General features: G+C 40.9%; 2 protein-coding genes across 7 annotated transcripts in view; both read left to right on the top strand.

Moving 5' to 3' along the window:
• GTF2H3 (general transcription factor IIH subunit 3) overlaps positions 1 to 1,323 on the top strand; it is a 5,419-nt gene extending 4,096 nt beyond the window's left edge. For all 4 annotated transcript variants that reach the window (XM_051634188.1, XM_051634184.1, XM_051634186.1 and 1 more), the window contains 2 exons: positions 79 to 115; positions 198 to 1,323. In XM_051634188.1, coding sequence (XP_051490148.1) covers positions 79 to 115; positions 198 to 267 — 107 coding nt within the window. In that variant the 3' untranslated portion in view covers positions 268 to 1,323. The remainder of the gene's footprint in view (positions 1 to 78; positions 116 to 197) is intronic.
• On the top strand, positions 215 to 12,036 carry TCTN2 (tectonic family member 2). Of its 3 annotated transcripts, none has more exons than XM_051634157.1 (18): positions 215 to 276; positions 2,558 to 2,671; positions 2,980 to 3,053; positions 3,699 to 3,894; positions 4,128 to 4,228; positions 4,568 to 4,764; positions 4,984 to 5,107; positions 5,748 to 5,883; positions 6,579 to 6,644; positions 7,487 to 7,615; positions 7,865 to 7,942; positions 8,266 to 8,346; positions 8,688 to 8,799; positions 9,167 to 9,270; positions 9,433 to 9,589; positions 10,210 to 10,335; positions 10,866 to 10,954; positions 11,788 to 12,036. In XM_051634157.1, exons 2-18 carry the CDS (start codon positions 2,581 to 2,583, stop codon positions 11,901 to 11,903), a joined length of 1,977 nt encoding a protein of 658 aa, XP_051490117.1. In that variant the 5' UTR covers positions 215 to 276; positions 2,558 to 2,580; the 3' UTR covers positions 11,904 to 12,036. The 3 variants fall into 3 exon arrangements, with proteins under 3 accessions (XP_051490117.1, XP_051490116.1, XP_051490115.1); XM_051634156.1 differs by lacking the exon at positions 215 to 276 and adding an exon at positions 1,777 to 1,862 and having other exon boundaries at positions 8,742 to 8,799; XM_051634155.1 differs by lacking the exon at positions 215 to 276 and adding an exon at positions 1,777 to 1,862.

Raw genomic sequence — 12,036 nt, 5'->3', positions numbered from 1 at the left:
TTTATACATATTTACAGAGTCTGCTTTCCTACATTCAAATGAACTGTTTTAGTGAAAGCCAATTCTTTTATTTTCCAGTATTCTGCAACTTCAGTCCTATTTGTAGTACCTGCGAGTAAGTGTTTCTTCTTGTTTCAGGGGTGGGTGTGGAAATATGTTCAGTGTATCTGACAGTTTGTTTTCTTATGTTGTTTCAGGACTGCTTTCAAAATATCATTGCCACCTGTCATGAAAGCCAAGAAGAAGAAGTTGAAGTTAGCTGCCTAACAATATTATGTAAATACATCCTTACCTCCTTCAGTAATTCCATGAGATGGAGTATATGTGAGAAATTGATGGCACTTTTTAGTGGGTATGAAAGAGAACTGTATATGCAGGGTCACTACTTGTTTTTTAGGGGATAAATATTTAAAGTGTATGTTTTCTACACAGCCCTTTAAGTAACAAATCACTGTATTACCATGTAACCTGTGCTGTTTTAAATACTAATCCTTAATTTCAGAAGTTACAGCCTGTTAAGAGACAGGCCTTGTGCAGTAGAAGGTATTCTGGCCACTGCAAAGTTTCACACCTCCAAGTTATTTTCAAAGACAAGAAAGCTCTGGATCTGTATTGTTGGTGTAAAGGTAAGAATGACCATTTCTGATGTGTAGGATCACAACCTGAGCACTAGGTTAATCGGGGACTTCAAATTCTTGCTAGATTTTGCTAGCAATTTTTGGACTGAAACAGCATCAGTTTCAAAATAGAGGAGCCAACATTTTTAAAGGTGGCTTCAAATCCATCTTTTTGGGTATCTCTTCATTTGTGAATAGAAGTGCCCCACTTCAATAAATGCAAACTAACTGGTTATTCTTTAAGGTTTTATTTTGAAACTGGAAAACAATAGAATTCTGTGTAATATGACAGCAGGTTCTCTCTTGTGGTTAGTATGTGGTTTTATATCTGGGATTTGACAGGTGAGAAGGAAGGCCTTTGGACTGATGTTTTCTAGCTTTGAACACGAGGGTAGACATGCTGTGTAGTTCTGAGCATCGTTTTGGTTTGAACAAAAAAAACAACCTCCCACTTTTAAAAGGTGACTGTATAATTTGGTATTTTTACCGATTGCTGGAACTTGATGTTGTCCTGAAAGGAATACAGAGTCATGGGTTCCTATGCAGAAAAAGACTGTATTTTGCTAAGGTGTAGGCAGGAGTTTGTCCTGTGTTGATCAGGTTTCTGTCAATCATTGTTCTAGAGGCTTGAGCCGGTTTTTTTGAAGGCTGTATTTATACTTTACTTTGCATAAAACCTTTGTAATAAAACCTGTTCTTTTCCAAATGCAGTCAGAATTCGCTGTAACAACAGCTACTTTTTAAGGGCGAGCCCCCCGGCCTTCTTGCGGTTTGAGTGTGACAGAGTGACCTGCCACCTGCGGGAGGACGTGGGGAGAGGGGCGAGAAGATGAGGGACGGACACGCCTGGGCTGTTGGGGTCACTCCCGCGCTCGGCTGGGCTGTCCGGGGGCCGTGGGTCGTGAGGAGGGGAGGCCGCTCCGGGCCGTGTGTCGGTGCCCGGGGCCGGGGGGCCCGGGGTGTCGGGGCCCGGGGTGTCCGTGGCCGGGGTGTCCGTGGCCGGGGTGTCCGTGGCCGGGGTGTCCGTGGCCGGGGTGTCCGTGGCCGGGGGGTCCGTGGCCGGGGGGTCCGGGCCGGGGGGTCCGGGCCGCGGCCCCGTTTCCCGCCCCTCCCGGTTGCCACGGCAACCGCCGCAAGATGGCGGCGCGGCCTCCTTAGGCGCCATGGCGGCCGCTCTCGGGGCGCTGCCGCCGCTGCTGCTGGTGCTGGTGGGTCCCTGCCCCGGGCAGCGGGCTGGCCTTCCCGGTGCGTGGTGGGCGAGGGGGAGGCTGCGGCGGGACCCTCCCTGGCTGGCTAATGGCGGGAGGGCATGAGGGGAGGTCGGGGCCCTGTGGTGCCTCAGCCCGAAGGTGCGGGCTCTGTAGTTTTCTGTCAGTGCTTAGCACTGTTGGGAGGGCTCGGGGAGGGGGGAAAGGTGGAGCTGCTTCTGTCGGAGCTTTCAATGCTGGTCAAGTTTGTACAGAAAACTCTTAGGGATGCTCCCAACTTGGAGCCCTAAACGTGAAACTGGCCCGCCGTGCTGGGGGCAGGAGGCTGCAGTTACTGGACCGCGGGTAGTGCTGCCCCTGATGCCCTCTGTGGCCACGAGAGTTTAAAAAGTGTGAGGTGATGTCAGCAAGAAATAGTAAATATATTGTTGCCTGGCCTGTGTAGTAGCTGCTCAGGCAAGTAAGTGCTGAAGTTTCCTGACATAATGTTGTGCTACGGTGTCTTTACTAAGCATCTTGACAAACACCAAGTATAGAAGGCCGTGGTGGTTCTGCTGTACTTTGTCAGATTGTAAATAAAATCCTGTACTTGGCATCATGAGATATTTTTGTGCTGTGACAATTTAAAGTGTAGGAAGATAAAAGTCTAGCCTAAGTGTATGACCTAAGGATGCCTTACTGATGTTGCCTTTTTCAACATATGTTAAGACTTATTTCTTTCTCTCTTTTTAGTCTTTCAGCCTTCATTTATCCATATGTCAGGGCCCAGAGTACATTCATTTTTTCTTGGAAATTCTTCAGGAGTTAAATTTTCTGTCATCTTAAGTCCTGTACCTGAAAAGGCAGGTAAGAATGTTCACTTTTTAATTTTTTCCCCTCAAAAAGCATGTAAATAAATACATTTGAATTCTGAATATTTTGTGCTTTGGCTGTGAAATTACTGGAGAACCAGTAATGCACTTCACATAGTGCTTTAATTGTTACTGAAATAGGAACTCCAAAGGGCTTCTGCTGATTTTAAGCCCTTAGTCCTCTGTTGACTCCTTGTCAGCTGGGCCTGAGTGTGTGCCTACTTAAAGGCAGTTTAAATATACTTCTAATTTTCTAGTCTTTTCTCAATGACAGTAGAATACTTTTTTTTTATTTACATATAGGAAATTTGCAAGTTGCAAATTGCAGTGGAAGTGCAAGAGCTGGTGATTGGGATTTGAATGTAACACCTGGCATGGTATGTAAAACAGTGATTCTTCAAAATGGGAAGGATTGAACTGTCAGGATAGTAAGGGCTAATGAAATACTAGTAAAATGTTAATGTGCTAACAACCCATTTTGAATGTCCAGCTCTTGCCTTTTCTCCTTGATGTGTTCCTTTGTGTGGATGCCCTTGCTGGAGCTTGTTGAGGTGCAGCTTTGACATTGGTTCCTTGCTGTCCTCCTCTCCAGAATTGTCTCTGTGTCCTGGCTGGCTATAGCATTTGAGACTGTTTCAGATCTGCTGGAAGGAGCTAATAGAAATTTTAAAAATAGTGGTTTTATACAGCATGAGCTCTGGAACATCTGCTTTATTAGGCTTGCCTTCAGTGTTGTGTTACACAAAATTCCTTAGGGGCTTTATCAACTCCATAGCCATTTCAGTTTTCAGCTGAAGGTAGCTTTTTGGTATTTGTTCTTTTCTTTAGAACTGTGCATGTGATTTCTGAGGTAATTTAATGTGTGTGCATGCCTTAAAAAGTTCTGTGTATATAGGTATCACTGCATTTGAGGTGCTGACAAAACCTAGTGCTCCTGAAGCACCTCTTTCAGAAGCTAACAAAGGGTATAAATAAGAGTAATTTAATACAAGCTGTCAAACTTTACTCTGATTTTTTTCCAGAGTGCTTCCAAAGTTACCATAAGCTTGACCAGAAGCCTGGAGCTGTGCTTGCCCAATGCCACTGAGTGCTGCTCAGCACCTCTCTGCTTGCTGGAGACACTTCAGGTTTTAGCCTGTCGTGAGTCTGTGGTGTTGGCTCATCTCCTGATTCAAGCTGAAATATATGCCAACTCTTCCTTTGCTGGAAACGTGTCAGGTAAGTGTTTAGATGTGCTAAAGAAGAAATGGCATTTTGGCTGTGCTTTCCCCTCTGTATATGAAAAGATAAAAATTAGGATTTGTCAGAAGTAAGAGATGCTGAGTAATCATTAATAATATATATAACAAAAGGTGTGTACACAGTTGGAGTCAACTGCAACATATGGGGTCTATTTATTTGGATTCCAGTCCATTTAATCTGGTCTCTCTCTCTTTTCAATTCTTTTACAGAAAATGCCACCATCATCCCAAACCAAGTGTTTCAGCCATTGGGCTCATGTCCTTGTGACTTGACAGCTGGAGCTTGTGATGTTCGTTGTTGCTGTGATCTGGTACTTAGTTCATGTTACGCTTGGACCAAATGTTTCAAAATTTCTAGTTTCTTCCTGTTGTCTGGGAAGAGAGGTACTGGATGCCTCACACTAGAAGGCTTTTCTGGATTTTTCCAGTATTTCTGATAGTAAATATGACCTCTGTACAAAATTGGTTTGATTTCCCTGTAAATATAGAATCATAGAATAGTTTGGGTTGGAAGGAACTTTTAAAGGTCATCAATCCAACCCCCTGCAATGAGCAGGGACATCTTCAACTAGATCAGGTGGCTCCCTGTGGCTCTAGTGCCTAGGGTACTACAATGACTGTGCAAAAAAGTGACTTATTCTCCCTTTCAGGAGTGCACACCAGACCTGAAGCAGTTGTTCAATGGATCATGTTTCACTGGGGTCTTTGGTGGGGATGTGAACCCCCCTTTTGATCAGCTGTGCACATCTAATTCGATGGAATATACCCCTGATTGGTTTCCCTTCCTGTGTGTACAGTCCTCTCTTAACAATACACCATTTCTTGGCTACTTTTATCATGGCTCTACGTAAGTCTTAAAATTTATCTTTTCAATTAGGCATGCTGCCAAAAAGAGAACCTGTTTTTATAATGAAGGTTATCTTGAAATTAGAATTCTAGGGTGTGAACTTTAAGTGCAAATGGAAAAATGTGATTGGTACTAGATGAGAACATGGGACGTGAAAGCAAACGTGTCATTATTTGTGTGAGGTAAAGAGCAAAGAATTGTTTTTTAATTTGTTTGCAGTTCTACACCCAGAGTTCCTCCATTTAAGATCCCTTTACAAACTTCTCCTGGGAGACTGTTCACTGGTTATAGACAAGGAGATCCAATTATGACAGAAGAAAATGAGTATTTTACCATTCCCCAGGTAATCACTTCATGTTTAGGAGCTTTTGGATCATCTTGGTTTGTTTGATACTCTCTCTATGACATCCTCATGGCTTTGTAACCAGACTCTGCAACTTGCCATTGTGAAGTGCTGAAATTTTTCACCAAAAGAAGGGAAAAAAGCACAAAATCATTATTAAAAATTAATGTTATCCTCCTGATCCCCCTGTCCATCTCACAGATGGTAATGTTTTAATTATCTCAAGAGGTAAAAGCAAGCTTGGCATCCAAATTAATAGTTTATGACTTGTTTCTGTGTTTTTTGGTTGCCTGCTGCTGAGTGCTATAGTTGGTTTTCCCTTTCTGTCTTAGTAATCTGGTTGTACTTTTTTTTTAATTGCTTTTGCATTTTAGAGGGACTTGTTGGTTATAAATATTATGAGGAGTTAGGATGAAGCCATAATGTACATAGAAAGTATTTTGAAAGCTGTGCTTCTGAAAATTTTAACCTCCCTTTTGCTACAGGTTGAGGTATTTTGATAACATCAGGTTACTTGCTTATCAAAGTGTCATGTGGCTCATCCTGGCAGCATTTCACTAACAAGTAGTCTTAACAAGAAAAGCAAGAGGCTAGAAAAGGCTCCAACATTCTTATCTTGTTTCTCTTGAACCACCTGCAGCGATCCATGGCTGGACAGTGTGTTGGGAATGCCCCCCTAGCCTATCTCCAGAACTTGGATGTCAAATGCCTCACCAATCTAGCATCCTACAAGGAGGGGCTGTCCCATGACGTGAGGATAAACAGTGGTGCTGGAGGTAGGGTGAGGAAACCCTCCCAGGAATGAGTGGTGGGGCTCTCAGAGCTGTGAACAGAACAAACCCCAGGGCTCTGGGCACAGGAGCTGTGTGCGATGTCTTTGCTCTCTGGTGGCAGAGAGCCATTCAGCATTGGGGGATGTCCTGTTCCTGTTTCTGATGAGCTTCCTGCAAGTGCCCTGCTGTTTCCAAAGATCTGGGATATCAGAAATAGTGGGGTTTGCCTTTTGTTTCCCATTATTTGCTTCTGGTGACTTGTACTGGTTATGGCTACACACAACAGAACATCTCTCCCACTTTGTATTTTCAGACTGTTGCAGAGCCTTTTTCTGCTAAGAGGTGCAGTATCATCTCTTTAGAATTAGTGAGAAGTGGTTACTTTCTGCATTACAAAAGCAAATACTCAGGAAATGTGCTTCTGGAATTTGAGATAATGTGATTACCAGCATGAAGATAATTTATTTTACACAACATAATTGTCTAATTTTGTACATCTGTGTTACCCTTGTAAGAGACAGATAACTAGCCATGCTTTCAAAATAGAGAAGCTGTTTGGTCCTTTTCCAAAATTAATTTTCTAAATAATTTTCTACTCTACTTTTGTAAAAACAAGGATTGTACCTTGAATTTTTCACATCGTGTCTGTCTCTCTTATATAAGTCAGAATGACTGCAGTGTTTGCTTTGTGTTCTCAGACTTCATCCAACCAAATGTTGTCTATGGGAACATCACTGGCAGGGGCAAGTTCGTCACTGGAAGTGGTATGTCCTTTCTGTTTAACAAATATATTTCTTACCTGATTATGTAAGAAATAGATTATTTTGATGCCTAAAATGTTGACCTGCTGTAATTCATTGGAGGGATCTTATATGGTATCCAATGCTCAAAAAGTAAACTGTCTGCCTCACTGTAAAGCAGAAAGTATTCAGTTGACCCAACTTCATATAAAATTGGTCAATAAATTGAGTCCCTTAGCTTACATTAGAAGTAATTTTTGAGAAGGAAAAAACCCCCACCCAACCAAACCCAAAGATACATAGAATGCTTGAAATAAATCTCCAGGATGAACATATGAGTGGGATGGGCAGACTGGAAGCAGCTGGATGTCTCTGTTTAGTAAACTCTTGTGCTCTTTGTAAGCTCTAAGGGCCTTTTTCAGCCACTGAAGCAGTTACTTGATGTAGAACAGTGGTTCCCAGTCAGTGGGAGGATGATGCAGCACAAATGAAACTAATGGAATCCAGGCTAATGTGTTTTTCTGGGCAGTGATGGCTCCCTGGCAGGGATGAGATGAAAGCAGGGAGAGTTCTGGGTCCAGAGAAGTGCACCAGCTGGTGATGAAAAGTTGGGCTCTTCAGGGGAGGTTTTTGTCTCCAAAAGGATCTGAAACCACTGATGTTAAAATACTGATAAGCTTAGGGTGTTGTACTGTCACACTGTCCTAATAACATGGCACTTAGACAGAAATAAACTCACAAAAAGGTTAATGTTACAATACCCAGAACTTTACTAGTTTGTTAATGTTTTCTTTTTCAGCTACAGTAACACAGCTTTTTAATTAGCTTTTCATTGTGGCCTTTGTTTTTTTCTTTCCTTCTGCCAGGAAGCCTTCATTCTGCTGAGGTTCTGTGTCAAGATGTAACTTTTGCAGAGCATTATATCTTCACTTGGGAAGAGGAGAACATAGAGCAAATCAATGTCACTGTCTTCCTTGGAAGTCTGTGTGATGGAGGTATCATGACATTTCTTTTAGTTTTTTGTGATTTACTTTTTTCTTCAGCATGGAAATTCTGTGACAGGATCTCTTGTTTACTCAGACTTCCTAAAAACAATTTCCCCTGGACACCAGAAAGAAAATTGAGGGGGCTGATTTCCATTAATTGTATTATTTTGAATCTTCTGTTGCTAATGAAGGATGGAAGTTTGTGTCCTACACAGAGGACACTTTTTGCTTATTTACTTACTTCTTTTTTTTCACCAGAAATACTGACACAGAGATTCACAGTCAAATTCATAAGCTTAAAGAGCACTAATGCAACAGAACTGTTTGGGAACCCAGGTATTCCTATTTTATTTTGCCTCTTGAAAGTGAAAAGAAAAAAATGTGTGCTGTACAGATTATTACTAGGGACAATGTTTTATGTCTCTCTCTTTCATACTTCTGGATGTTTCTGTCCCCCACCTTCCTGTCCTGATGCTCTGCCAATTGTTGTATTGGTTCTTGGGCTTTTGTTTTCTGGGTATTAATTATTTAAAGTGAGGGCATTCCTACTGTAATGGAAATGTCTGTTCATTTGCTTCAAGACTGACATTTATTATTTAAACAATGCTAGTGCTTCTAGATTCTTAGACAATGTTCACAATTTACCCTTATATCTTTAGGTTATCAAGTTGGAAAACCAGTGAGAGCTGCAAATATGAATTCTTCTGATACATTTGGAAGCCTGAACATTTGGCAGCCAGGTACTGGCTTGTGAGGTTGCAGCTTCAACTGTAATTAATGCTAAAATGTTGGAGGGTTTTTTGTTTGTTTGTTTTTGTTGTTATTGTTTTTTAGGTATATTTTAGTTAAGAATCTCTGTCAAATTGTATATTCTAGACTGTTCCCCAGCTTCTCTTCAAACTTCAGTGAGTCAGGCTCTAGTACTTTCTTGGAAAACTTAGGTTGAATGGACTTGTATCTATATTTGAACTGTACCACTTGGTATTTTGCATTCTAATGTTTGACATTTTTCACAAAATTGCAAGCTAGAGATGGAATTGTTGATACAGGAAAGCTCAAGGAAGATGTTTTCATTTCATAGCTGGCAGAGGTTTATGTACGTCAGCAACTTACACACCAGTTCTGTTTGGACTAGATTCATTCTCTGGGTGCATTCTAGAAGTTGGTATGGATGAAGATTGCAGCCTTTTAAGGTGAGCTGTGTAGGTGGAGTTGTTTTTTCCCTGCATCCCTCTCATTGCTTATCACATGGTTCTCTACGAGTGCCCACTGTCAGCACTGCTAGGTTCTTGTTAAACATGAATTTATGCATTGCAGCTCTCTGTGGTGGAGAGTTGCACCTTTTAAAATAAAGGGAAATGATAAGAATGGTTTCACTCAGATCTCTCTAGTCAAAGGAGGAGGGGTGGAATGCTTTGCCATTTATTCTCTCCAACTCAGTAGTTCAGCCTTGGTTTTGTTGAGTGATAACATCTTTCAGAGGACACTGACCATATGATACAATAATAATAATACTGCAGCCCAGAGTGGTAGTCAGTACAGATTTGCTTTATTTTGCAGGGGAAATGTAACTGAGAAATTGAGTTCATTAATACAATCTACTCATGTTGGAAAGAGGGACAACTCAAGTGCCAGTGACCTGAATGACTGGGTGGAAATCAGACGTAAGTGAGGTTTGTGGTGGTGTTTTGTCTAAATACACCCATACCCTGAGTATAGCATCTCAAAATGAAACAAAAAAGTAATTTTAAATGCTTCAATTCAAAATGTTAAAAAATAATGTTTTCCATAATGTTTCCATTTAAATAACTTGTTCTCCTCTGTAGGTCTCAACCCATTTATTTCTGACACCAGTGGGAGCACTGGAAGCCCCAAAGGCATTTGTCCAGATATTCCTTCTAATCTGAATATCCGCATCATCTTTGCTGAAGTGGGTGCAGTAGAAGGGATTCCCCAGCAGGAGATTCTTGCTGTGCAGATCAGGTAGAGAGAGTTGTCTCTGGCTATCTAAGAAATGCTTAATTTTGAGACTTTCTTACCTGATGTATCCAGATTACAATTTACAAGCAAAAATTTTATTTCTGATTTTTTTTTACATGACTTTTATTTGTGCGACCCACGTTCCTTTGATTACAATCAGTTTGGCCCTTCTTCCTCTGAAATTAAAATAATATTAATGGTTAAAAGGAGAGAATCTTTCTACTTCACTCAAACATGAAATCAAATCTCCAATGCAGTCAGCAATAGGGATAAGCAGGACATTCCATCAGAAGAATGTTTGAATTTCTTGTCACATGGTGGAAGTGACAACATTGTCCTGTGTTCTGGCTTACCCCAATGTAGAATTCTTCTTGAGACCTGTGGTAAATGCTTAATTTTTTTCTTAAAAGAGGGAATTTTCACTTTGCAAACCCATTTTTTTTCCCAAGTCAATCCCAGTCAAATAAGTGGGATTCTGTTCCAGTTGATCTCACTTCCAGACTTTGCAAGTTTTCTCTCCGTGTGGTGTCTAAAATCCAGGGATCATCAATCTCCTCCTAAATACTTTAGACTCTGAATTTCCCTTTCCAGCCCTCAAGTAACAGTTATGCATGTTCTTACAGTTACTCAACAGTCAGATGGCAATTCCAGTGTGGGCTTACCTGTGAAAACAGCATCAGCTTTCTTCCCATCACTGCTTCTGTTCAGTTTATTAAAGTGCCAGCTCAGCCACCCATTCCAATGACAAGGTAATTTGGGTAAAAACATGGATAAAATTTTACATTGGTAAAAACGTGATCCTCCACATGATGTTAAGCAGATGTAATGTGTGTAGTGCTGATCAAAAGGTCACTTGGGTTTGGAGGAGTACAGAGCAAGAAGGTTCAAAGATCTGCTGGGTAACAATTCTGATAGTGGCAGTTTTCCCCAGGAGCAGGAAGAACATGAAGGGCTGTAAATTCCCCTGCAAAGTTTTGATTTGGTTTTAACTCTGCTGTTCACTTGAGTGGATAAGGGTGCTGAATGGGGCTCCCAAGCTATCAGTTGCCTGGAAATGTTCATCACAGAAAGAAACATCTGACTAAAAATGACAGATCTGGGGTAGAGTCGAGGCTTCTGTTTTTATTAAAGAAAAAAGTTGTAAGAGAAGAGCGAGAAGCTTAGTTGTTTGGTTTTTTTTCCTGTAATCTGGACGCCTTTTCACTCTATTTTTTTCCACTTGTGCTGTTATTCTGGTACTGTGTATAATACACCTGTTTGTTGTTTTTTTTCCCTTCAGATTTCAGATTAATTACACAGAATTTGACTGCAACCGAAACGACGTGTGTTGGCCACAACTTCTTTATCCACTGACACGGTTTTACACAGGTAAAAATAATAAGCAATGTGGAGTGCTGGGAACTGGCCTTGATTCTGTGAAACAGAATTTAGATGTGGGGAGTTTAGTCTGAACCAATGCTTTGTAGTAGGGAATTGAATCTTATTCTACAAAGCATGGTCCAGAAAGTCTGTTTATTACATTTTTTTTTTCCTTGATAATGCATTAATTTTGTTAGATTAGTGGAAAAAAATGACTAATAGTACTTTCTGGATGGGCTTGAAATTTTGTATCTGTTTGGCAGAGAGAGGTTATTTTTCACTCCCCTGTACAGTGTGGAGAGTGGGACACATTCTAAGGCAAAGGAGAATATATCACTTTATGATATTCCTCTGTTTCTATTTCCTCCTGTAGTTGTAGCATTTTCAGCCTGTGTCAGCACCTTGAAAGGTGGAGGGAAACTTTTTTGTTTCTCACTTGGCCAGTCTGTGTTTTTCAGTCAGCCCACATCAGCTCCACTAAAAATTTGCCATAAGAGTTCATTTTTAAATTTCCTCTGTGTGAAACTGTAGTGGATCATGTTTTGTGGGAGGCTCTGTAGTAATGTCTGGCACTTCAAAGGGCATCAAGGCACTTGGACTCTCTTCTGAGAGCTGCATGGACAGAGCCAACTGCCCATGTTTATCACCTGCACAGCTCCAGGGACTGAAGGTACACAGAGTAGGGAGTTTTAGAAGCACGAAGCATCTTAATTCTTTGCTTTGTGTTGCATTATTTTATTCAGGCTATACATATACTTTAATCTATATATTTTGAGTTGTTGTCTGAACTCAGATTTAGCTCTCATATACTTAGACTTTATTTTTTTTTTTTTTTTTTGCAGGAGAACCATATTCCCAGAGTCTTGCTAAGGGCCTCACACTGGTGTTTCTTGTTGTACTTGCAGCAATTATGAGTAGCCCTTGTTTTTCTAAATTATGGAATGATTCCTTGACTTAAAAATGTTGATGTAAAGAGAACCACTTTTGTTAATTCTGGGGTAAAAATTATTGATAAATATTCCTGGATTTTGTAGATATTTTTATATAAACACTTAAAAGACACACAAAATGCTCTTGTGGTGTACAGAAAA

This window comes from Apus apus, chromosome 16 (assembly GCF_020740795.1).
Source record: "Apus apus isolate bApuApu2 chromosome 16, bApuApu2.pri.cur, whole genome shotgun sequence".
Lineage (NCBI taxonomy): Eukaryota > Metazoa > Chordata > Aves > Apodiformes > Apodidae > Apus > Apus apus.
Note: the sequence above shows the minus strand (reverse complement) of the source record. Positions and strands in the feature narration are given on the sequence as shown.

What these genes read in the sequence shown, in the direction of transcription:
- TCTN2 (XM_051634155.1), top strand. Translation starts at nt 1,781, where the DNA reads ATGGCGGCCGCTCTCGGGGCGCTGCCGCCGCTGCTGCTGGTGCTGGTG. An exon ending in TGAATGTAACACCTGGCATG is followed by an intron (nt 3,054 to 3,698) that starts GTATGTAAAACA and finishes ATTTTTTTCCAG; the next exon opens with AGTGCTTCCAAAGTTACCAT. An exon ending in CCACCCATTCCAATGACAAG is followed by an intron (nt 10,336 to 10,865) that starts GTAATTTGGGTA and finishes TTTTCCCTTCAG; the next exon opens with ATTTCAGATTAATTACACAG.